At 38.9% G+C, this 27,087-nt stretch overlaps 1 protein-coding gene across 4 annotated transcripts in view; it reads right to left on the reverse strand.

Annotated features, from left to right (window-relative positions):
* The window catches only part of ITGA4 (integrin subunit alpha 4), a 95,242-nt gene that overhangs the window by 22,417 nt on the left and 45,738 nt on the right, over nucleotides 1-27,087 (reverse strand). Inside the window, exons 14-19 of one of the 4 annotated variants that reach the window (XR_006058723.2) lie at nucleotides 26,572-26,726; nucleotides 20,596-20,750; nucleotides 9,083-9,232; nucleotides 7,067-7,143; nucleotides 2,503-2,587; nucleotides 2,321-2,422 (exon numbers count right to left, since the gene is read on the reverse strand). Coding sequence is in view for 3 of the 4 variants with exons in the window: in XM_042243656.2 (XP_042099590.1) it covers nucleotides 2,374-2,422; nucleotides 7,067-7,143; nucleotides 9,083-9,232; nucleotides 20,596-20,750; nucleotides 26,572-26,726 (586 nt within the window). In the remaining variant the exon portion in view is untranslated. Of the gene's footprint in view, nucleotides 1-2,265; nucleotides 2,423-2,446; nucleotides 2,588-7,066; nucleotides 7,144-9,082; nucleotides 9,233-20,595; nucleotides 20,751-26,571; nucleotides 26,727-27,087 lie in introns of those variants that run through there. The other 3 variants (XM_042243656.2, XM_042243657.2, XM_004004537.6) reach the window with 3 other exon arrangements.

A 27,087-nucleotide genomic window follows, 5' to 3' on the forward strand; every position in this document is an offset into this window, starting at 1 on the left:
CAACAGCAAATTAAAGAGAAACACACACTGTTCACATTTCAGCAGTGAGGCTCCTGGTCTATTTCCCATTTTTAAGCTATTTTGCCGCAGTATCATGATTACGACTCTACTCTTTGTGTATATGTGTGTACATATATATAGTGTATATATATACATGTACACACACATACATATGCACATATCTTATTGTACCTTGAATCATTAACGAGGGGCCGGCAGAAGGAGGCCCGCCAGCTTTTTATGTGAGACATAATAAAGGACCAGGTGCACATCTGGAAGTGCGACAAGGCTGAACCAGAGCTTTTCCTGGGAATCGTAGTTCATTCTTCATTAAAACATGCGTAATGCAGACTTGAAATTTACAAAGAAGCCTAGAATCCTCGTAATTTAAGCAGATCAAGATACTGTATACATGCAGAATCATAACTTAATAAGGGGAAAATAGAAAAATCATGTATTTCAGCACCAGGCTCTATGTTTTTCCTGAATGCATGCTTCCTAAGTCTTAATATAATGAATGCACTTTGCCTCTATAAGATGAATGACTGCTTCATAGCTAACATGTTTTTAATAAAGATGCTAGAACAAAATATAATATGAATTAATATGTACCCGTGTCAAGGTACATGAGTCATTTATTTGACAAAACCTAACCTGCAGGAAGTGGCCTACAGGCCCAAGTAAATATGTCTCCTCTTTTGTCTTTATTACTGACTTTGGGAAAAAAATTAAGCACTGGAAAATTTTCATCTACTGGGAAATATCAGTTACCTGACATTTAAGAAGATTTTACTGAATAAAGACAGACTCATTGAGAGCCCAAGGCAGCTAGCAGAGGAATATGACTGGAAGACCGAACTAGTAATTAGAATGTTTAGTGTATAAAGCATACAATTCCTCTTCCCCAAACTTGGTGACATCAGTGAGGCATAGATTCCTAATATCAGCATTGTAAAAATGGACAGTGTTGTTAGACTTACTCTTTTGGGGCTAAAAGAACAGTGTAGTTACACACTGCTCACTGTCTGGCTTCCCTGGAGGCTCAGCAGTAAAGAAACCACCTGGAATGCAGGAGACTCAGGAGACTTGGGTTTGATCCCTGGGTCGAGAAGATCCCCTGAAGAAGGAAATGTCAAGCTGCTCCAATATTCTTGCCTGGAGAATCCCATGGACAGAGGAGCCTGGCAGCCTACAGTCTTGTGTGGAAGATCCCCTGAAGAAGGAAATGCCAAGCTGCTCCAATAGTCTTGCCTGGAGAATCCCATGGACAGAGGAGCCTGGCAGGCTACAGTCTTGTGTCACAAGGAGTTGGACATGACTGAACAATTGAGTGCACGTGTGTGTGTGCGTGTGCACACACACACACAGTCTATCCAACAGTGATCTCCATCCTTATCTGCTAACAGAACCCTGGATTATTCAAGCAATAGGGAGTGTCCCCTTGATACTGCAGAAGCTAAGGTCCTTGTTTGGTGTCAGGGAGTGAATTTTGACTAATCTAAGATCATGATGCCTCCATCCTCCTTCAGCCAGGAGAGATTCAGTGGGAAGAATGTGACACAGTCTGGTTCATCAGGATAACAAGTCTGCTCAGACACTTCCCTTCCTCGAAAGCCAGCCTCAAGAGGACACGGAACTTTGCTTCCTCCCCTTTCTGTTTATTGGAAAGCTTGTGCTGTGACGGCCCTCTGATAACCACAAGAGAAAAGCCGAGAGAACTGGAAAGACAGACATGAACCATGAATGTCCAGATTTTGGTAGTTTTGCACTGAACCTATCCACCTTCTCCAGACTGCTGATTCTGCAAAATTATTAAACGCCTCTATGCATTAAGTTCAGGAGAAGGCAATAGCACCCCACTCCAGTACTCTTGCCTGGAAAATCCCATGGATGGAGGAGCCTGGTGGGCTGCAGTCCATGGGGTCGCACAGAGTTGGACATGACTGAAGCGACTTAGCAGCAGACTGAGCATGCATTAAGTTAGTGTTAGTCTAATATTCTGTTATAGTTAAAAGCATTCCTAACCAAAAGTGGGGACTTCTGGTCAGGAAACACCTCCAGCTCTTACCCTGGAAGTGTGACGGAGGCACAGAAGAGAGGTAGTGTCAGATCAGCCATCTCTATGAAAGACTCGATTTTCAGCTGCTGGTGTGATGGCTGATACCTGCTACTCTGTCTGTAAATTCTACTTGGAATGTGGATAAAGATATTTGGTCATCTTCATTTCTCAGTGTAAGTCCATTTGATTGGGGTTTACTGACCTGAGAGTTTAGAGATTCAGGAGGAAGCCACAACTTCATAGAAACATGAAATGGAGTGCATCAGCGCTATTTAGCTTGCCGCTGACAGTCAGTTATTGCAGTCGTCAGAAACTCATGTCTTTGATGGAGTAAATACATTCACCTGAAGCAGGTTTGTAGCTCTGAGACACAGACATGCCATCAGGGCCAAGGAAGTTACAGTTGGGAGAAGGCATAGAACATACGATTGCAATTTGCCTACCATGACTGAGAAGGCAGATTTCTGTCTGATAGAGTACAATCTATTCAAATGCAAAGTAGTTGGTCATAACCCTTCACCTGTGGGCCTAAAAATTAATTAGACAAGTTATCACTTGAAAACTCTTCAAGTAAGTTATCATTTACGTAATGGAAATAGCTTGTAACCTTCATAACCGATGCAAAAGATACGGGACTTATACTTTACACTGGCTTTCAGGCCACTTCAGGCTTCACAGAACTGAAAACTATTGACCTAGGCACAGTCAGCAGCACTCTTGGGACATAAAGAAACAATAAACTCTGGACATTAACCAGTGCATGCTCAGAAAATGTTTAGAATTCACTGGCAAGAGTTCTGTTTTTTTTTTTTTTTTTTGCCAAACAGAAACTTTTTGGGGGATATGGTCTATAACTATCCCAATCATAATGTTATAAAAAATAATAACATCACATTTCCATGTGTCCCAGGCTTTGCCTAGGTAATGTACTGCTCTGCATCACTGCATTTTATTTTTAAAACAACCTTACAGAGTAGGTACTATTTTACCTTCTTATCGATGAGGAAGGAAGTTTGCAGAGGTTGCAAGTCTTCTTTTAAAAGGTTATTCAGCTAGTAAACCACAGATAAACTTGAACCAGGTTAGCCTGACTTTAAATCTAAACTCTAAACCACAACAATTCTTGGATTCTTAGATTTTAGTTTGATAAGAACCACTGATAGCCTTCTTAATAATGAATATCTCTGGCCTGGTCCCCATGGATGCTGATTTGGATGGTCAGGGCCTAGGAGCCTGCATTTCTATCAAGCATCCCAGCTGATTCTCATGAAGGTGACTCTAAGACCACATCTTGAGAAACAGTGTCTTACCATACAATCATAATGGACTTCATATTTTGACTATAATAAGAAACATTATTATTTCAACTTAAAATACAAAGTAGGCAAAGTAACTTCTTATTATGAGAAATATGGTATGAAGAAAAACTGATAATTAAATTAATGATTTAATATCTTAATTCAGGAAGATATATTTTAATGCTTCAGGAAATTAGCCTTCTTCACAAGTTCCTATAAATTTCAACTTTTTTTTTTTTTCATGGGCCTGAGGAATTGCAATGAAAGATGACGAGGTGACAGTGGGGGTGTCTGATTTAAAGAGATGAAAACACCACTTAATTATATCTTAGATAATCTTTCCCACACAAAATTATTCTTCTTATCAAAGGCTCATGACAGACAGCAAAAGTACCAGGAAGACTAAGCATTTTAGGAAGAAAATAAATACATGAATGGGAAGGTTATAAATTATTCATCTAATATTTCAACAAAGGCACCACAATTACATGCTGAATTATGAAGCAGTTAGTGGTTGCTGTTTTAGGACTATCTAAGCAGCCAATCTGGATAATTTAAGTATAGAGTTCAATTATCAATCAAATAGGTTAGGGCTTCTTGGCCCTCAACTGTGGATGCTCAAGGCTATCCTGGCATTGCCTAAGTGAAAAGAATTAATTTATTCTCTGCCATATGTCATCCCACCCCAGCAGGGTACTCAACACTGTTTGTCAACCTTTTTACTGATTCCTGGTTGATTCTCCATCCCATTTATTACAGTTATTTTGAATCTTTTCCCGTTCCCTTCACAAGGTCCCAAACCCATCCTCAAAGCCCTCACTTTGCATTTATAAACTCAGTTTTTATTCTGGCCATCCATGAGTTCTCTGTACTTGCCCTCCTACCACATTAAAATGTCTTAATGTCAGCATCTGTTCATAGTTTCTTAGCTCAAGATAAGGAAAAATCTTAACTGCCTTCTAAGCCTAATCCTTCTACCTGCATCTGATCCCCACGCTCTTTCCTTTAGGACCTTGCTGCATTCTCAGCAAACATCTATTTGTCACCTATAGCATTCCAGGCACTGTATTTTGCGTTAGGGACACAAAGATGAAAATATAGACACTTGAAGCAGCCTATAGGATAGTGTGGAGATGGACAATAATAGTGGTGAGCACAGGTGCAAGGACCTGTGGGGGCAGGACCACAGGAGGACTTGGGTTTTTGTAGCCAGAGACAAAGCGCGCGGGTGGGGGGGGTGCTTTACCTAGGAAACAGCTGAGATTCATAAGATAAATAAGGGCTAACCACATAGGTAGGTCGAAGTGAAAGGATACAGAGGCTCAGGAGAGGATGCTATGGCCAAGGAACCATAAATATTCTGCAATCAATGGAAAAAAGTTCAGTGGAATTGCTAAGAAAGAGCACTAAGGACTTCAGATTTTAAGACGATAATGAACTACTAAAGCCCTGCTATCATAAGTGTAAGTGAGAAAACTCACTCTGGAAACATCTTGGTAGAGGAATTCGAATAGTGCAAAGTCAGACACCAGTATCCCAGAAAGCGGTTAAGCCCATTGATTCAGGCAGGATATTGAGTGCCTGGTTCAAAGCAATAGTCATAGAGATAGAGTAGTATGATGGATAAAAAGTAAATCTGGTGGTAGTATTATAAGGCTGGGTAATTTATTTGATGTCAGGGATAAGAAAGAGAGAAGGGTGCAGGCTGAACTCCAGGTTGTTGGCCTCGGTAACTAATGGTTGTGTCATTGGTGGATAGTGACTAGACACCCAACAGTTCATGCGTGATAGGCATTGCAGGAGTGGGTGTGGAGCTCAGAGGCATGGATCTGGCATCAGCAGTAGAGGCAGGCCAGGGGAGGTCACAGTGGTGAGTAAGATTATCCAGGGAAAATATGGGAGCGTGAGAAAGAGTCAACAAAGCCAAAATCCGTGATCCTCCAGCACAACTGAAAAGGCAGGGCTAGAGAAGTAGCAACACAAAGAGAATGGGAGTAGGATGGCATCATGGAAATGAAAGCAAAAAACACTGAAAAAAGACTGTGAACAGTCGCCAAACCCTTCACAGGAGAATTCCAGTAGGATCTGAAAGTGTCCCCTGGATTTAAGTCGACTCTCTGTTCAATTTATTCTTTTCCTTGCCTTTGATCCTCACATTTGCTTATATCACCCCATGATTAAATAAATAACCTTGGATAAATACATAAATATTCCCTTAATCACTGACGCTATTATTATACTACAACTGCTCAGACATTTCTATGTTAAAATTTGCTGGTGACTTTCTATTTTTCCCCCACCAGTCACATTTTAAGTGCCAACTTCCATGACCTTTCCTCATTCATTATGGTTTCCGATCTCTATAAAAGTACAGTATTAAGTCTCTCTTTTTACATTTTCCATTGGCTAGCACACCATGAACTTGATTTTCCTCTTGGTTCTATGAAGTTACTTTTCCAGTCTCCTGGAGTAACTCCTTATTCTTTTCAAGCTTTTTAAATGAAATTTATCCACCCTTGCCAAGATTTGATCCTTAGTGCTTTTCTCTGTGAAATTTCCATTTTGACCCCAGGCATTTTCCCAAGTCACTAATGTATAGAGGACCCCCAAACACAATCCTGAACTACATGTTCCAGTGGAGAGCTACATACAGAAATCTCACCAAACTCAGAATACCCCAGTTTAAACCTGGTTCCTTTATATCCCTACCTCCCCAAAAGAGTCTCCCATTTTTCTGCCCTGTCAGTGATGCCTCCTTGCCTCTCTCACTTTTCATATACAACTAGCTCTTATCCTGAAGTATAGATCTCCGATCTTCATTTTTACATCTTCCCTTCCACATGCAGAATAATGTCAATAGAGAGGACATAATATGATGTAAAATTACAATGGTTTCTTTTGCAAACATTTATCCAGTTTGCACTATGTACACTATTCTAAGCATGTTACATGTATTTTCTTTTTTTCTGTTTCCCTTCTATGAATTTAGAAAAGCAAAATGGTTTATTCCCTTTCAAATGTGTCACATAAATTTGAGATTTTGTGCATCAGTCTGAACTTGTGCATCAGACTTCTCTGGTGGCTCAGATAGTAAAGAATCTGCCTACAATGCAAGAGACCTGGGTTCAAACTCTGGGTCAGAAAGATCCCCTGGAGAAGGGAATGGCTACCCACTCCAATAATCTTGCCTGGAGAATTTCACAGAGAGGAGCCTTGTGGGCTACAGTCAATGGGGTTGCAGAGTCAGACATGACTGAGCAACAAACACTTTCACTTCTCTGAACTATGTAAACAGTTTTTGGATGATAAAATGCTAAGCATTATGTAATAAAGGTTAGCTCATTTTGCCACTAAAATTCTATTAAACAGGCACTTTAAAATGCCTGAAAAATAAATACAATTATATTAATGATAATCTAAAACACACTTAAATCCTGAAATACCTGAGTTATCAATAAAAAGATTAAAATTATGCCTGAGAAAACCATAGTGCTCACACATTCTTTCAATAAGTGGTCACCTTTGAACGTATGCTTATATGACTGCTGTATAGATCACGTAGCCTCTTTCAGCATAATGCTCCTCTTTTCCAGGTCTTTAAATGTTGTTAACCCCCAATGATCAGTTCTTAGTCCTTTGTTCTTTAGAACCCACATGCACATATAAAGTACCCCATCCTGATGAATAACAGAGAGCAAAGTACACTTACTTCAAAAATCCAATTTTTGCAGAAACCTGTAAATCAGCAGTACAGTTTTCATGGGCACAAAATCTGGCAAAGTTTATCTGGAAATAAAATGACAATATTTTTTATTTTATTTAAAATCAGTAGGCCAATTTCCACGTTTTTTAAAGAATAACTTATCTATAATACATGAGAAAAAATTAATATAGCAAATTGATAACTTTCAAAGCATTCAATTTGAGAATTAGAAGGTTCAGATAACAATTCCAGGGCTAAAGGAATCAAGTTATTTCAACAGGTAAATTTAAAATCTAACTGTGTTAAGTGAAAAAAAAAAACAATCTCTTTTTCATAGTAGTTGTATAAAAAGAAGTTTAATCAAACTGTGATAGTAATCTCTGTAAGAGTTTAAAACTTATACTGCCAAGACTTTTTCACTGAATTCCTCTTGATTTTCTGGTGCTGCCATGGGATCCTGCTTATTATGCATAAGCATGACACAGTTTTCACAGGTGGTAGAACAGTGGCTTTATATTTGTTGAAAATAATAAAATGTAGAAATTTTACTGTGAAGATACAGTGAATGAAAACAAATGATAGCTTATCAAGAGATTCCAGAATTTATTTAATTCCGAGCATTTTAATAGGACCCAGAGATACGGTAAGGTTACACAGGAAGCCCTTAGGTATAAGCTGGACAAAGAAATACAGACATAAAATATATAAAAAGAAAGAAAGCAGAGAGGGGCAGGTGAAAGGGGGAGAGAGACAGAAAAGAGAGAAGTCTAGAGAGTCAGAGGAGGGGCCAGGCCCATGAAATGGAAAGAGAGCAGGGCACTGTCAAATGGCACGTCAGAACGGAGACTGCCTGGACCAGGACAGCGGAGGGAGGTGTACAGGGAAAACCGTTCTCTAGATGACTTAAATATAACTCTTTTCTACTACTCCTATTTGTAAAGCAGGCTGTTCAAAGAATCAAAATGTAGCTCATTTTAATATAACTACAAGTTGCTAAGAGTTGAGCTTATGTACTTTAACTACTGAGATGTTCATTATTAAAGGCATTTAAAGGTAGTTGATATTGAAAGCTGAAGTTCAACAAAAGGGTGAAAAAAATGACTTCTATAAATATTTTCATACAAGGGTATAGAGAAAATTTGCTCTTAAGTTATCATCTTTATTTGATTTAGCACAGAGAGCAGACAGTGCTGATTCTAAGCTCAAATATCTTAAAGTGACTTAGGGGCAATTTTGCCTGGACAGGATATGACCTAGACCTTTAAATGTCCTTTTCGTCTTTTGCGTTCTATGTGCTCTAAGTGAATGTTTTAATGAGTACTTCTACCACAGCCCCAAACATCCTTTGACTCTGTCTTTTAGTTGTTGGATAGTAAAAGTCTGAACTGGATTCCTGGGAATAAACTGTCAGTGAAACTGATATATTTTGGCATACATTTAAAAAAGCAGTTCACTGGTTAGAGTGCAGGATCAATCTCAAAATGCATTTAGATCCTGAGATGTGGTTGAGAAGCAGATAGTTAAGTTAAAAAGAGAAACTGTTGTGTAATTAAATACACATGTTTATGAATGAGTAAAATCTGACTAATAAGACGTGAGTGAATCTGTGGGCAAGGTGATCGAGAGGGAGACAAAATGAAAAAGGAGACAGAAAATGAGAAAGGTAAGCGGAGCACACATGAAGACCTGAATAACCTACGAATGCCGCTCACTTCCGTTAGAAGTCCTCGCTAGAAATATACTTTCTTCACTGACAAGGTATGGAGGACAGAAAATCAGCATTTTATGTATATATGGGAAATCACTGCTATGATTAAAATGCATAGTTAAAAGTATTCAGTTCAACATCCTAAAGGGAAAATAAAAAAGAATGGAAAACAAGACATACCATAAATCTTTTTTATAAAAAAATAAAAATTTAAAAAGAATTCATATAGTTCACTTCTGTATAACTATATAATATTAAAAAATTTCTTTCGTTGTATGTCACATTATGTTTCAAATAAAGAAAAATATTCCTACTGTTTTCTCAATGATGTCTTTTTCTTTCTTCTGCTGAAGAATTGGCTGAAGTGGAGGGAATTCCTCTATACTTCGTTTACTGACGACATGATGTCCCAGGTGGTAAGTGGCTTCAATCTGAATTGGGGTGAGGATGTCCCGTACATCTTTCTAAAGAAATTGAAAACGATATTAATTAATAATAAAAATAAGCCTATAAACTAAAAAACATATATAAGCCCCTCCTTTCCTACACAAGGTTAAACACATGTGGAAGTGAAAAAAAATCCTTTCTTTTTAAGCTATATTGTTAAAAAATTGAACTGTACATTTTCACTCATATCACAGGCATTCATGTTTATTAGGAAAAAGATGAAAGTTATTACAAAGAAAAACCAGAACTATCTAATAGTTATAGAGGTGTGCATTTCAGCGTATTTTCTTCCATGCTATTTTCTATGCATACAATTTTCTTATTAATAGTTGTTACAGTATTTCTATATTTATTGTCCTTTCACATTTCACAAAGAAAGAGTTCTTGGATTTATCAATTATACAGGAATTGTAATCCAACCCATTTGGAATCCATTTTCCTCTGTATGACACTCTAAGTTTAATACCTGACTAATTTTTATACAACATTTATCATTCTTAATCTTACTTATATGTGATCAAAGAGTCTGAGTGATTAGAATTTTAAATGGTACTGTCTTCTGCCCCCAAAGAAACAACTTGTGAGTTTATTCCCCTGATTGTCAATTCATATATTTTAATCTTTATTCCTACATGCAGGGATTATTTTTCTCTCTTTTAAAAACACTTTCCCATGAACTTAAAATTTATATCATCTTTTCCATGCCCCTTTGTTAAATGGGAATACACTACATTACTATCAAAATTATCTGCTGACATACACACACACACTAAAATAACTTGAAATAAATAAAGTAATTAAATAAGAAAGTAAGTTCAAAAGCATTTGGCATTCAATTAAGGAAATGCTTCCCTAAATAGTAAAGATGTTCAAGAATCCCACGTCTGTGAAAAAAAAATATGGAAGTCAGGTAAGATTAAAAAAAAAAAACATGGCATTCCTTAGAAAGCAATTCTCTGAGCCCTGCCTAGATGGATATAAAAATTTCAATATATACTGAACAAAGCAGACTCATTTATTTTTCTTCCTGTCTTGCTATGACAAACCTAGATAGCGTATTAAAAAGCAGGGATGACATTTTGTTGACAAAGGTCTATACAGTCAAAGTGAAAAGTGAAAGTCGCTCAGTCATGTCCAACACTTTGTGACGCTATGGACTATACAGCCTGTGGAATCCTCCAGGCCAGAATACTGGAGTGGGTAGCCTGTCCTTTCTCCAGGGGATCTTCCCAACCCAGGGATCAAACCCAGGTCTCCCACATTGCAGGAGGATTCTTTACCAGCTGAGCCACCAGGGCAGCCCCTATGTAGTCAAAGCTATGGTTTTTCCAGTAGCCATGTATGATTGTGAGAGTTGGACCATAAAGGAGGCTGAGCGCCAAAGAATTGATGCTTTCAAACTGTGGTGCTGAAGAAGACTCTTGAGAGTTCCTTGGACTGCAAGGAGATCCAACCAGTCCATCCTAAAGGAAATCAACCCTGAAGATTCATTGGAAGGACTGATGCTGAAGCTGAAGCTCTAATACTTTGGCCACCTGATGCGAACAGCCAACTCATTGGAAAAGACCTTGATGCTGGAAAAGACTGAGGGCAGGATAACAAGGGGTCAATAGAGGATAAGATGTTTGGATGGCATCAACGACTCAATGGATATGAATCTAAGCAAATTCCGGGAGATAGTGAAGCACAAAGAAGCCTGGTGTGTTGCAATCCATGGGGTCACTAATAGTCAGACATGACTTAGTGACTGAACAGTAACAAGAAGCATGGACAAATAAGAGTCCACTATAAAGTAATCGATGAGAATTTATACCAGAATTCAGTTGACCATTTAAACTACAAGAAATAAGAAATGTCGATGGCAAATCTATAGAAAAAGTATCTGATGCATAAAAGAATTAAAAATAGATATAATCTCAGGGTTTGAGAAGGAAGCTCACAATCAGATGATGCTGTCCACCCACATAGGAACTGGGCTTCCCAGGTGGTGCTAGTGGTAAAGAGCCTGCCTGCCAATGCAGAGAGAGTCAGGTTCAATCCCTGGGTCAGGATCCCCTGGAGGAGGGCATGGCAACCCACTCCAGTATTCTTGCCTGGAGAATCCCATGGACAGAGGAGCCTGGTGGGCTACAGTCCACAGGGTTGCAAAGAGTCGGAGATGACTGAAGTGACTCAGCATGCACATAGGAGCTATGCAGTTTTTCTTTTCTTTTATTTTGGTATTATAATTGGTACTATACTCAGAAAAAAAATCACACTCATTGTCTTTCACACTAAAAACTTAAATGTAAAGCTTGGCTTGACTCTAGTTTTCATATACCCATTTCAATCTATCAGTTCAGTTCAGTCGCTCAGTCTCGTCCGACTCTTTGCGACCCCATGAACCACCGCACGCCAGGCCTCCCTGTCCATCACTAACTCCCGGAGTTTACCCAAACTCAAGTCCATTGCGTCAGTGATGCCATCCAACCATCTCATCCTCTGTCATCCCCTTCTCCTCCCGCCTTCAATCTTTCCCAACTATAGTTCTTGTTAAAAAAATAGATTCAGCAAAGTCCCTCTTGACCATTAAAAGAACTCAAGTATTTTCACTAGGACTAGACATATTAATTTTAACTGTAATTGAGTTATATTTATGAGGTTTATATTTACACTTAGTTCCTTAGTAGATCCATGACATTGTAACTGACAAATATCCTAGTGAATAATGTCAGTGGATTTCTATTTATTTACAGACAATTCAGAGTTGCAGTATAGATTAAACATTTCTGTCTAAAGGCAGATTTCCAAAGCTCATAAATTAATAACCCCTAATGAACAGAAAAAATACCTATCATAAAAATTATAGCCATGCTGCTTACATCTGTATTAATTTTTGATAAAAGTTAGTTAATAAATATGACACATCACATAAAATTCTACACCTATTCTATGTCTTTATGTAATTAAAAAGGGGTGTAATTATTTCTTCTCATCATTAGCAACATACATATATATATGGATAAAATCAAGTGGTCTGAAGGTAGAGTACTAGGGTTCAATCCTCAGGTCCCTCACTTGTTATCTATGTAACCTTAGATAGATTCCATAATCTATGGACCAATTACCTCATCTGAAGATGGTTGGTAATAATGGTGATTATGACACCTACACTTTATTGCTGTGAGGATTCAGTGGCATAATGTACGTTAAACACTTAGCTCAATGCTTGGTATGTATTAAGATCTCAAAAGATGTTAAATATGATTATTATGTGCATATATTACTTCAAAATGTAGCCATATAAGCCAACCAAGGAATTACAGAACATTAGTTTCTTATAATAAGTTCTGGTGACTATTTGGAAGGAGTGAGAAAAAATAAAATCAGTCTATTGCCAACTAATGAACACTAAATAGAAAATGAGCTACATTTTCTACTAATACAAATATTGTTTAGTTGATAAGTCATATCCAACATTTTTGCGACCCCATGGGCTGTAGCTGGAGAAGGCAATGGCACCCCACTCCAGTACTCTTGCCTGGAAAATCCCATGGATGGAGGAGCCTGGTAGGCTGCAGTCCATGGGTCGCTAAGAGTCGGACATGACTGAGCAACTTCACTTTCACTTTTCACTTTCATGCATTGGAGAAGGACATGGCAACCCACTCCAGTGTTCTTGCCTGGAGAATCCCAGGGACGGGGGAGCCTGGTGGGCTGCCGTCTATGAGGTCGCACAGAGTCGGACACGACTGAAGCGACTTAGCAGCAGCAGCAGCAGCAGCATGGACTGTAGCCCACCAGGCTCCTCTATCCTTAGGATTTCCCAGGCAAGAATACTGGAATGGCTTGCCATTTCCTTCTCCCAGGTATCTTCCCGACCCACGGATCAAACCATGTCTCCTGCACTGGCAGGTGGATTCTTTACTGCTGAGCCACTAGGGAGGCAATTAGACTTGTACTAATGAAGTGGTACCTGGAAGAGGTGCAGCATGACTCAAAGCACGCAAGACCCTCACGGCTTTCCCATTCTCACACACGGAGATGTTTTTATTAGATTACTCGGTAAGTGATCATCTCAACCTGAAACCTTGACCATATAGGAATGCTGCAAATCAAGGTCCAAATCCCAAGTTACTGACTTGTGAAAATGGAACAGCTTGAAGCCCTGAGTACTGCAATAGCAAACTTGATTAAATTATTCCCTAGGTGTAGGAGCTAGACAGCCACTGATTGTCCCTCCACATGTCCACTGTTTTAATTCTTCTCAACAAGCTTGCTTTGACCACATCACATGTTATCTAATTCATACTAATTTTCCACAAGGTCTTCTCTACATCTGGTATATATTACTTTCATTATCCTAATTAGCTATTAATTATGCTTTGCTCACAATATATAAAATGTACGTGCGCTCTTACAAGAACTGTATTTGACAGATATTCACACTTACTTAACTTTAACAGCTCCACCTAAGGACAGAAGCTATAATATCAAGAATGTCTTAAAGTGACTAATTAATATATAAGAGGGAAAAAGTAGATTTGCTTGAAATTTTTAATTTGGATGGGCACGCGCTATCTATATTAAAAATAATGAAGATTCCATGCCACATTTTTATGGACAATTACATAAAAATAGGACACTCACAAGCATGCAAATTAGCACATGCCAGAAATTACACAAAGTCTGCCTTATTGTCTGGTTTCACAGAAATTTGTAGTATGGCCAACTTGAGAATGGAGCTGTAGGTTCATGTCCTCCTACTGTGTTTATGCAGTGAAGGAATTTATTTAAAGGGTGGAGCCAGAAATATTTATAAAATATTACCGAATGAAAAATGATGTTGAGGTATAAATAAACATGTGAAGATATCTATTCATGGGTCTGCTCTGTAGAAGGCAGGATCTAGGGACACAAAACTGAAAGTCAGTGTCTATGGCACAGTTTATAACCCATAAGTCTTCACATATGGTGGGGGGATGAACATTCTGATACACGCAGACACAAGTGCAAAACAGGGAGAGACACTAATCTACGCTTGAAAGGGCATGGGAAAATGCTCACGTAGAAGACCTTTAAATAAGGAATGTGATCAGATTTGTGCTTTTGAAATGCTGCTCTGGTGCCAATGTGGGGAATGAGTGGGTATGGGAAAAGGGAACACTAGGGCACAGGTTGGAATCAGAGCCAGGAAGGCCATGTGTAATTATAACCATTTCATCTGCTAAGTATGTTTCAGAGGGGGAACTGTCAAATACCTGGGACTAAACCTTCCAGAGAAAAGATAACATCCCCGAGACGGGTACTCTAACCATTATACCTGTAGACTATTCTCAGATTTGTTTCCTCACAGAAGTATTTAAAAAGCACTGAGAACATGTCATCAATAAATTTCTTAAATATTACTCAATTAAGGGCCTTGTTTAATGAGCTGTGCTAACTCTAAGAATACAAACATGGAAAAGATAGTATCTTCAAAGACCTTGAATCTAACAAAGAATTAATATATGTTGGAATAATCAACCTACGTCTAGGATACCATAATATCAGTATAGTTATATAGTTTGCTTGCACTTAGATTTTCAGCAGAAAGTCCATGGTGTGTTGAGGTTAAAATATAACTACTTTGGAGCAAATGGTACTTCATTAAACTATGTATAATTTTGTATAGCTTAAAAATAAAAGCAAATAAAGTACAAATAAGTATATTTACTAAGCAAATGCACATTCATCTTTTTGAAGTGATTACTCAAAATGATGGGTTTTAGAAGTCACCCAAAGACTCATGTAACAAAATAAAATTCCTTTATTTCAGAAACCTAGGATTCAGAGAAAGCAAAGAAAGACTAAGCTATAGTCTACTAAATACACTGCTGCTGCTGCTGCTAAGTCGCTTCAGTCATGTCCAACTCTGTGCGACCCCATAGACGGCAGCCCACCAGGCTCCCCTGTCCCTGGGGTTCTCCAGGCATGAACACTGGAGTGGGTTGCCATTTCCTTCTCCAATGCATGAAAGTGAAAGTGAAAGTGAAGTCGCTCAGTCGTGTCCAACCCTTAGCGACCCCATGGACTGGAGCCTACCAGGCCCCTCCGTCCACGGGATTTTCCAGGCAAGAGTACTAGAGTGGGGTGCCATTGCCTTCTCCAAACTAAATACACAAGCAGGTTGATTTCATGCTTGTTAAGGCCAATTTTCATATGCTTACATGAACTTTCAAAAAGGGAAAAGTGATATCTAATACAATTCTGATAGATAAAACACTGTAAGTCATAAAAATTAACCATTCTTTTCTATCATAGAAACCTTTTATTAACTCCCAACTCTAAATTCTAGTTTCTTCTTTCATAACATCTAATAATTTTAAGGCTCTAATAGCAAAAATTAAAGCTTGGCATAATTATAGACAACTAAAAAAGGGAGTTCTATAAGGAAAAAATAATAATTTCTACCTTCCTATTTTCTGAAGAACACATTTTGACCATTCACATAAAAAAATCTTATATAATACCTGTTTTACTTATGAGTACATTAAGTAGACTTGAGAAATCTGATGTGCTTACCAACCAGATAAAAGACCATATAGTCTCAGAAAAATAACATACCAACAAATTTATATTCCAGTGATGTGATAATTATTAATTGTTAAAACTGTCTACCACATTCCAAGAAGATCTAATACATGAAACTAAAATGTTTGATTAAAAGAGGAGGTAATAAAAGTGAAGATTTTTGAGAAGATTTGGAATTTTAAAAATAGCCAAATTTTCTACCATCAAAGACTGTAACAAGTTTTTAAAATATAAGGAGGGTTAAAAACTGTCATTTACGTGAGATCACCAATGGATTGTGTGAAAGAATAAAAACAAAATTCAATCATTTCCTCACCTTCAGATCCCAGTGCCTCTTACATGTTGTAAAACTGGTGAGATCTTCCTGGCTCATTGTCTTTAATACTCAAGTCCAGCAATTTGCTGATCCCACTGGGACCTCCAATTCAGCTTTCTCCCCCTGTTCCTCACCCACCCTCTTAATGTCCTGTCTCCTCTCCTTACCTTGCTTTATCTTCATGAACAACGATATAACCACTCACTTGCTTACTCCTCAACTCTCTCTTTTCTCCTTTGTGTCACTCTGCTGGCAGACCACAACCACGGTTGACTCTCATTTACTCCCACCTATCAGGCTGAATGTGACTGGAAAGAACCACAGCCCTACTGACGCATCTCACTTTCTGATGCAAGAGAGAGCCTAATGCCATCTCAGGACCATACTATTCCCTCTCACTCTCTCACACTCTGAGAAGACTATTTCCCATCTTCTTCCCAAACTCTAAACACCAGCTCTTCCATTCCAACTGAAGCTAACGACTTTGCTTCTTACTTCATTGAGAAGATTAAAGCAATCAGAAGAGAACTTCCAGTCCTCCCACACACACGTGCCCAACATCTACACAGAAACAAAGGAACTATGCCTGTGCCTCCCTAGAATCAATCCTTCATTTGTACAATCAAATCCCACTGCTTTTGCCTTGAGAACTTTGCTCCAACTATTCTTTCATCTATTTCCTAAATATGTCACTCTGTTAGAACATACCCATCAGCATGAAAACATGCTATTCCTCTTATCTTAAAAGAAAAATAAAAGTCACTCTACTTCTGTCGGCTACTGACTCCCAGCCCCTTTTCTTCAGTCCCCTTTGGAGCAAGAATCTGTGAAAGAATAAACTACTCTGTGTCTCCAGTTCTTCTCCTCCTTTCCTTTCCCCCTACTGTTCCTCTGAAACACTGTTGTTGTGATCACAAACAGCTTGTACATTGCCAAACCTGACGGTGAGTTCTTAGTCTTCATCTTATCTGACTAAGCAGAAGCACTGAAAACACCGTCATGCCCTCCTCTTTACCCTGCTTTTTTCACTTCACTTCCGGGACGCCAGGAGCTCTTGATTTCTTTCCTTACGGATTGGTCCTTCTCACCGCCATTGTAAGCCTTCTCTCTCAATCTCTCCATGTTGTAGTGCCCAGAGCACAGACCTTGCCTCTTCTCTCCTCTTGTCATGATCTCAGCCACCTCATATGACTTTAAACCTCATTCGTATGCCAAAGAGGCATGGTATTTCCGGTTCCAGAGCATTCTCCAACTCCAGATGAGTATATTGAAATGCTGAATTGCTCCATACACTTAAAAGTAAAACAAATTGCTCCAGCTCAGCAGGTCCACAACTGAACGTCAACATTTTCTGCCTGAGAGTTGTTTCCCTTGCCCTGTTGATGAAAACAGTATTCTTCTAGTGGCTTCGGCTAACAACCTTGGAATCATTTTGGAGCCTTTCTTTCTCTAATGTTAGACATCCAATCTTTCAGTAAATTGTGCAGGATCTGTCGTCCCCTGTTTCTCACCATATCCACTACCACCATCTTCACTGGAGCCATCATCTCTCAGCTGACTTACTGAAGTATCCTCTTCGTCCTGTGTCAATCTGTGGCTGCCTAGGCTCAACATAGCAATTAGGAAGCAGTTCGAGTATTCCTTATTATTACTCAGTTATATCATGTCGTCTCTCTTGCTCCAAACTCTGCAATAGATCCCATTTTATTTGGAGAAAGAAAATCACAGGTCTTATGTGATCTGACTTTTTTTCTACTACTCTCCCCCTTGTTCTCTTTTCCAAAGCCATCCTTGCCTCCCTGTGATTCTCTAAAACAACCAGGCATGTTCTTGTCTTGAGGTTTTTGTTTTTACCTAATTCTTCTTCCTGTACTGTTCTCCTCCTGGATGGGGGATTCTCAAAGCATAGTTTCCAAGCTGGCAGCATCACCATCACCTGCACCCTTTATAGAAATGGAAACTCTCAGGCCTCACTGAAGATTTACTGAATCAAGAACTCTAGGTGGAGCACAGCAATCTGTGGTGTTAACCAGCTTCCCACGTGACGCTGGGGATGCCAAAGTTGAGGACCACTGCCCCAGGTACCTACATTGCCCCTGGTAACTTCCCTGCTTCCTTCAAGTCTTTGCTCAAATGTCACCTTCTGAATGAAACTCCCTCTGAGCACCTTATTTAAAACCGCACCCTTACTCCTTCCCCAGCATTCTGTTATCTCCTGTGCTCTGTCTGTCCTCCTTTCCTTTTTCCATTTCCCATATGGTGGCTCAGATGGTAAAGAATCTGCCAGCAATGCAGGAGACCCTAGGTCAGGAAAATCCCCTGGAGAAACGAACGGTTACTCCAGTATTCTTGCCTAGAGAATTCCATGGACAGAGGAGCCTGGTGGGCTATCGTCCATGGCGTGGCAAAGAGCTGGAAAAGACTGGGCAACTAACACTCTTATCTTCCTCTAAAATACTATAAAATTTACAAAAAATTTACATTTTGTTACACTGTTGTTTATTTCACCACACTACACTATAAGCTCTATGAAGGTAGTAACCTTTTTTATGTTTCAGTCATTGACATATATAAAAGTCTCAAACAACCTGACACCACGTAGGTACTCAATATCTATTAAATTAATTGGAAGAGGAAGTAGAGCTTAATTGGTTTAGCCAACAGAACCTATACAAAGGAAGCATGCCCAACTTGCAGGCGGGTTGTCCTCTGAGAGGTGGGGGCTGTGGGCCTGAGAACATGATTAAAAAGTATCACCTTATTTAACTGTATCCGGTGCTGAGGTCGAGTGCATATGTATAACACACCCCTGACACTGGACACATTTTACAAAACAAAGGGGCCGCTCAGTTAATGTTTCTGAATGCCTTGGATACCATGCTGGTGAGGGTGGGAAATGCACACAGTAAATCTTCATCTCTTCCCAAATTAACAGCTAGAAGTCCTTGACAAAACTCAAGGTGAGGACAGCTGCTTCTGTAGTTTCTACACCTACCCTTTGGATTTGTTGCAAGGGAGGGTATTGGAGTAGCCTTCTGACTTTCTATGTAATAGGTTTAAAACGTCCCAAACAAAAGCAAGGTAAGTTAGAAAGGAAAAACAACATTGGAAGAAGCAATCAGTTTTTAATAAACAGTCCCACTATGTACCAATCCCAGAGCTAAATGCTATTTTTGACGGTCATTATGGCCTAAAGTCAGGGCTGTAACCTGCTGCTGTCGCTACCGTGGTAACACAACAAGTATAGATGCAACTAACACAGAAACCTCTGCTCAGCTGTCATTTTGGGTACAAGCTTATTCTGAGGAATGTGCACAATTTTGATGGATCTTTAGTCATAGGAACAATACCAAGAAATAGGACCAATAAATCAGATCAATTTACTGGCATTCATACAAGTTCAACACAATATATTCATCAATGTCTAATGCTGGTCCTTTTATTATCTTTAAAATGGCCTCAATGTTCGTCTCTAAAATTGGTTAACTGGAATAAAATTAACTGTGTAGAATTTTTTAAAAAAACCTTTCTAATCCCCACCATATCAGTGATGGTTACTCTAATATCATTCCATACTTTTGACTCTTGACCATTTAATAGCTTTACCCTAGTACAATAATAAAAATTGTTAAGGGAAATGAGGAAATAGCATAAGGATTATTGCTCTTAACATTTAATAGTCCTGTTGCTTGTTTGCATTTGCTTGCAATAAGTATCTAAGGGAAAATTAAGGGCTAAGCTGAGGCTACTATTTGAAATCCCAGAAAGGGCTCCCGGGAATAGTTTGGCTTTTTTGTGACAATAGATTTTCTGATGAAGTACACCATTCCCTAATGAAAAAGGCCTGGCACTGCTTCGTACGATAAAATGTGACCAATGTAAGGAACGTGATGATCAGTTTGGGAATGAGTGTTTTAATAAAAGAAACATGAAATCGGCTATGCTTTGGCAGAATACACACCAAACGATCACGAGAGCCATCATCCTGGCCCACAGATGATCCCCACCACACGACAACCGTCTGAGCTCCCACTGACATCACCAACAGCGCTGGCCCAGAGACAAAGGCACAATCCAAAAGCAGCCACATTTGATTCTGCTTCTTAAAGTCACATGAAAAGCAAACCAACTTCCAAAGCCTCCCCCTAGCCCCCAATATCTACCAGGCATAGGTTTGGGGCTCAGCAGAGCTACTCGATATTTACCTTTTTAGGCAAGCATGTAAACAGAGATGGGGCAGTAACAACTGAGGATAGGAAAAGGCAAATCTGTAAAAACAGAGATGCGCTAAATGTGATAAACGTGAAGCAAAGAAGCAGCAGTAAGTAAGAGTTTGAATTGTCCAGGTCACAGGAGTGTCTAACATGTAGACTACAGAGGAGTAGACTAGGTAGTTCAGGAGGCATTAACACTTTTCACTATGTTTTATAAAACATACCAATGCAATAAGAATTAAATGTATTGATAATACTGAAGGCTACATGTCTGTTAATGAAAACAAGTTTACGTTACCCGCATAAATGCTCGATGTGTTTTGCAGCTAGTTGCTTTGCTCTGTACTTGCATGCTTCTTGTAATCACATCATAAGTTCCATTGGAAGAAAAGTAAAATCTCGATGGAGACTCTGCCTTTCGGTTCACATCCAGGCTTATGTTATAAAGCAAAACTGCAGAAATGTAGAGAGCATCGCAATGAATATAATTATATACAGGTATTTATTTTCTTTATCTTTGAAGTGATAATAGTTGCAGTTATATAGAATACTGGGAACATATTAAATTGTCTTTATTAAATAACTTTCTAAAAACTAGCCTGAAATATGAAAGAGGAAACAATTTTAAATGTATATTTCAAAAATTATTTTTACAAATTAAAAAAAAAAGAATTATAAACTTTGAAAATTAACATCTTTGGTTATTTGCTTAATCCTCCCATATATAAACTGGAGAAGGAAATGGCAACCCACTCCAGTATTCTTGCCTGAAAAATGCTATGGACAGAGGACCCTGGAGGGTTATAGCCCATGAGGCTATCCAAGGGTCGGACACGACTTAGCAATTAAACCAATACCACCACCCATATATAAACATTTGAAAACTACAATATCAAAGTTGTTACTAATAATAAAAGTTCTGAGTGAAGTTGCAGCCTTCTTTGAGTCCTCTTGTCATTAGAACATCTGACTGAGGAAGAACAGGCAGAGTACTGCAGGCAGATGTCACCTGGAGTAATTTTATCTTGTGCGGCTACAGAACTAATTTCATGTATGATTTGCTGCTGCTGCTGCTTAGTCGCTCAATTGTGTCTGACTCTTTGTGATCCCATGAACTGTAGCTGCCAGGCCCCTCTGTCCATGGAATTTCCCAAGCAGGGATACTGGAGTGGGTTGCCATTTTCTTCTCCAGGGGATCTTATGACCCCCAGGAGTCCAGCCTGGTCTCCTGCTTGGCAGGTGGATTCTTTACTACTGAGCTACCAGAGAAGCCCTTCAAGTATGGTTTAGGTTCATTTATTTTCATTTGTTTCCAATTTGAGGGGTTTCTATCTTTCTTTTTTTTTTTTAATGTAGAGTGAACAGATGATATAAGAGTCAAACCTATATAACAGTTGACTCTGACATCTCCTTGCCAGCCCTAGACCCTGAGTATTTCTTTTCCTTATCTTTATTGGTTTCTGGCTTGATTTTCCAGTGTTGATTTGGGCAAAAACAAATGTAGTCAGACATTCTCTCGATAAATATTCTGGCAGTTTGATAAGAATTTATTTCAAATCTGACACCGTAAATGACTATCTGCTAAAGAAGATCGCCAATAAACAAAAAGAAAAATTTATAACAACCATAAAATTCCAAGACTGATCTTATTAGGAAAGAAAGATCTATTTCTTAGTTTTAAAGGGTTCTTTGTCAGAGTGGTAGCTGTCAGAGGTGAGGGGTGCAGGATGGGAAATATAGGTGAAGAAGATCAAAAGATACAAAGTTCCACATAAGTCATGGGGATGTAATGTATGGCATGGTGAAAGTAAAAGTCGCTCAGTCATGTCCCGACTCTCTGTGACCCCATGGACTCTACTGTTAATGGAATTCTCTAGGCCAGAATACTGGAGTGGGTAGCCTTTCCCTTCTCCAGGGGATCTTCCCAACCCAGGGATCAAACCCAGGTCTCCCGCATTGCAGGTGGATTCCTCACCAGCTGAGCCACAGGGGAGCCCAAGAATTCCTAAGTGGGTAGCCTTTCCCTGCAGGGGATCTTTCCAAGCCAGGGATTGAACCCAGATCTCCCACATTACAGGTGGATTCCTTACCAGTTGAGCCACAAGGGAAGCCCAAGAATACTGAAGTGGGTAGCCTAGCCCTTCTCCACGGGATCTTCCTGACCCAGGAATTGAACCAGAGTCTCCTGCATTGCAGGCGGATTCTTTACCAATTGAGCTATCAGGGAGCTGCAGTTAATTATACTGTATTGCACATTTGAAAGATGCTAAGAGAGTTGACCTTAAAATTTCTCATCGCAAGAAAACTATTTACAATTATGTATGATGAGGAATGATTGTTTTGGTGACTCTTTCACAATATACACAAATATTACACCTGAAACTAATATAATGTATGCCAATTATACCTCAATGTAAAAAATTGAAAAATAAAAAAGTTTCCTTGCAAAACAAGCTACATGTAATAGTCTTTTTGGATGTCATTCATTAAACAGGAGCAATAATTCATAAGTGATATTTGAAATAATTTATATAATTCCTCAAGCGTTCATTTATCCTTTAGGAGTAACTTATTCTTCTGGAAGGATTTTATCTACTTACTTCAAGGAAACATAAATATAAAATCTACATCACTCCTACAAACTTCAAATGAATCTTTCATCATTCTTTTTATTTAGAAAATAAAGTTCATCTTCAGAACTACAATAACCGAGATTCAGTGCCTCAGAGACAGAGTTGCAACTGAAATTGCCATCTACAAATTCATCACCCTGAGCTCAGACAAGAAGTACATGAAAGAAGGGAAATAAAAATCCACTTGCAGTAAGGGCAAAATGTCCTGGTTTTACTGAATATGTTTACCATGTGAATTATTTCTCCCAAGGAGTCATTTTACGACAACTATAGAGTGTGCTTCTGCAACAATGCTGTGATTATTTATGATTTTCATATATTTGTTTTCAACCATTTAAAGAAGTATTTGGTCACAATGGAATTGGTAGCACAGCAAACACTGACGTTCCATAAAGGGAGATATATTTAACGTGTATCTCTCAGATGATCCATCAGCTTGCCTGCGTCACTGTATCACTAGGGTCGTGTTCTCAAATGGCTACTTCTTCAACCACTAATCGGACGGAGGTTCTTTGCACTGTCCTATCACTGAATCTTTAATGAAGACTTTTGCAGAGCATTATTAAACATGAATCTGATCTATATCTGTAAGAAAAGAATCTAAGGAAGAATGAATATATGTATAACTGAATCACTTTGCCTACCCCTGAAACTAAAAACATTGCAAATCAACTATTCTGGAATAAAATTAAAGTTAAAAAAAATGAATCTGATCTAAAGTAGAAAATATCAGGCTCATTCTATACTTCTTATTACAGGCTAATACAGACTGAGGCCTCTGTCACATATCTAAAGCTTGGTTCAGTATTTGCTTCCATTCATGATGTTCAGAGGACAGCGTGCAGGGTCAAGGGTATGAACAACTCTTGATAGATCTTGTGGGGTACAGGAAATGTGTGAATTTTTAACATCAAAATGGTAAACTCTTTTATGTTTCTCTCCTACCATGGGCCAGTTTCATTAGTAGTTATCCTAACATGAGCTTAAATATAACATAATCAGGAACATTAACTTGCTAGGAAAAAAATAATGCTTATGAAGTGACATATATAAGATTTGAGATTAACCACAATGTTGGACGAATCATATCAAAGCTAGTTTTTCAGGACTTCCCTGGTGGTACAGTGGATAAGAATCTGCCTGCCAGAATACTCTTTGACATAAATCACAGCAAAATCCTCTATGACCCACCTCCTAGTGTAATGAAAATAAAAACAAAAATAAACCAATGGAACCTAATTAAGCTTGAAAGCTTTTGCATAAGAAAGGAAACTATAAGCAAGGTAAAAAGACAAACCTCAGAATGGGAGAAAATAACAGAAATGAAACAGTTGACAAAGGATTAATTTCTAAAATATACAAACAGCTCATGCAGCTCAATACCAGAAAAATAAACAATGCAGTCCAAAAAGTGGCAGAAAACTAACCAGACATTTCTGCAAAGAAGACATACCAATGGCTAATAAACACATGAAAAGATGCTCAGCATTGCCCATTATTAGAGAAATGCATATCAAAATTACAATGAGGTATCATCTCACACCAGTAAGAATGATCATTATCAAAAAGTCCACAGGCAATAAATGCTGGAGAAAGTGTGGAGAAAAGGGAACCCTCGTACTGTTGGGAATGCAAACTGATACAGCCACTATGGAGAACAGTGTGGAGATTTCTTAAGAAACTGGGAATAAAACTACCATGTGACTCAGCAATCCCACTACTGGGACTATACCCTGAGGAAGTCTTAATTGAAAGAGACACATGTACCCCAATGTTTATTGCAGCGCTATTTACAATAGCCAGGACATGGAACCAACCTAGATGTTCATCAAAAGATGAGTGGATAAAGAAGTTGTGGTACATAGACAAAAGGAATATTACTCAGCAATAAAAAGGAATGCATTTAAGTCAGTTCTAATGAGGTGGATGTACCTAAAGCCTATTATACAGAGAGAAGTAAATAAGAAAGAGAAAGGTAAATATCATATAATAACACATATATATGGAATCTAGAGAGATGGTACTGATGATCCTATTTACACGGCAGCAAAAAGAGATGCAGATATAAAGGACAGACTTTTGGACACAACAGGGGAAGGAAAGGGTGGGATGATTTGAGAGAATAGCACTGAAACATATACATTTCCATATGTAAAATAGCTAGCCAGTGGGAATTTGCTGTATGATGCAGGGAGCCCAAAGCCGCTGCTCTGTGACAACCTAGAGGGGTGGGATGAGGGGAGAGGTGGGAGGGAGGTACAGAGAGCGGGGACATATGTAAACCTATGGCTGATTCACGCTGACCTATGGCAGAAATCATTACAATATTGTAAAGTAATCATCCTCCAATTAAAAAAAAAAAAGAATCTGTTTGCCAATGCAAGGAACATAGGTTCAATCCCTGGTCTAGGAAGATTCCAGAGAAGGCAATGGCAATCCATTACAGTACTCTTGCCTAGAAAATCCCAAGGACGGAGGAGCCTGGTAGGCTGCAGTCCATGGGGTCGCTGAGGGTCGGATAGGACTGAGCAACTTCACTTTCACTTTTTACTCTTATGCACTGGAGAAGGAAATGGCAACCCACTCCAGTACTCTTGCCTGGAAAATCCCATGGATGGAGGAGCCTGGTGGGCTGCAGTCCATGGGGTCGCGAAGAGTTGGACACGACTGAGCAACTTCACTTTCACTTTTCACTTTCCTGCATTGGAGAAGGAAATGGCAACCCACTCCAGTGTTCTTGCCTGGAGAACCCCAGGGGCAGGGGAGCCTGGTGGGCTGCCATCTCTGGGGTCACACGGAGTCGGACACGACTGAAGAGACTTGGCGGCAGCAGGAAGATTCTACATGCAAATAAGCCCTCGAGCCACAACTCCCGAGCCCACGTGCTGCAACTACCAAGCCTGTGTACCGCAAGTACTGAAGCCCTAGAACCTGTGCTCCACAACAAGAGGAGTCACTGCAACGAGAAGCCCATGCACTGAAACGAAGAGTGGCCCCCACTCTGCAAGTAGAGAAAGCCTGCACAAAGCAACAACGACCCAGCATAGTCAAAACTCAATAAAATTATATATATAAGCTACTTTCTCCAGAGCGGATAACTGAGAGCTGTCTATGTACAGGCATGTGGGCGTGGCTCTTAGGAACCAATTGTCATAGTAAATCCTGAAGAGATGTGTGTTATTTATCAAAATTAGAACCAGGATCCAGGCTTTCAGATAAGCTTCTTCAATTACCCAAACAGGATAGGATAAGAGAAAAAGAAACTTCTTCCTCTCAGTCCTTCCAACTTAAGCCAGCTCAAGACTTGAGTAAGCCTAGTAAAATAGGAGGAGCTATGGTGATGCTTTTTTTCTTTTAAAGAGATCTTACAGATTAAGCTCAGTTAGTTCACCTTAAATAATACAGCAAGTAATATTTTTGTTCTACTTCTTGCCACAATATTTAAACAACTAAAGCCTTAACTTATCCAACTCATTGGCTGGAACAAAGCAAGAATCTGAAAGGTGATGAAGAAAGGCTGCTCTCTCCTGCCCTAAAAACCACTCCATGGTTAAATATGGGAAAGCCTCAAAAGATGATCATGAGATTTATGAGGGAAATGCACATTCTGTCAGGCATTAATTCTGTAAGGGCACCCTTACCAATATAACCCGGAACCTCTTTGCCCTTATATGAGAAACAGAGTGTCAGATCCATGCACACAGAGGGCAATCCATTTTCAATACAGTCAAAATTTGTTCTATTTACTGACTCAGGATGGTTCAAAGAAGCTTCTACAATCACTACAGGTCTTGTCCTAAGAAGGAAATAAAATTAGCAATATTAATTGCACAATTATTTTTCATTAAGGTGAAAAATACATTTGCATTGTCAGTTTCCACTGATCAAGTAATTTCATGAAACTGCTTAATAGCATATATATATATTCACACTCAACTATACTTTCATGTATGAATCAAAATAAATTTTTATTAAAATCTCTAAAAATACTGACTTAGATGATTTAAGTATATATCTAGGTAAGATGGGAAAAGTATCCTAAAGTTCAATAATTAAATTTCAGAGTACCGAAAAGAGTGTTATGAGGTCACCATCGTGCTGATTTTAAAAACTGCCTCCCATCATTTACAATTAAGCCCAATTGTCATTAAGCGGTG

The sequence above is a fragment of the Ovis aries genome, chromosome 2, assembly GCF_016772045.2.
Source record: "Ovis aries strain OAR_USU_Benz2616 breed Rambouillet chromosome 2, ARS-UI_Ramb_v3.0, whole genome shotgun sequence".
Lineage (NCBI taxonomy): Eukaryota > Metazoa > Chordata > Mammalia > Artiodactyla > Bovidae > Ovis > Ovis aries.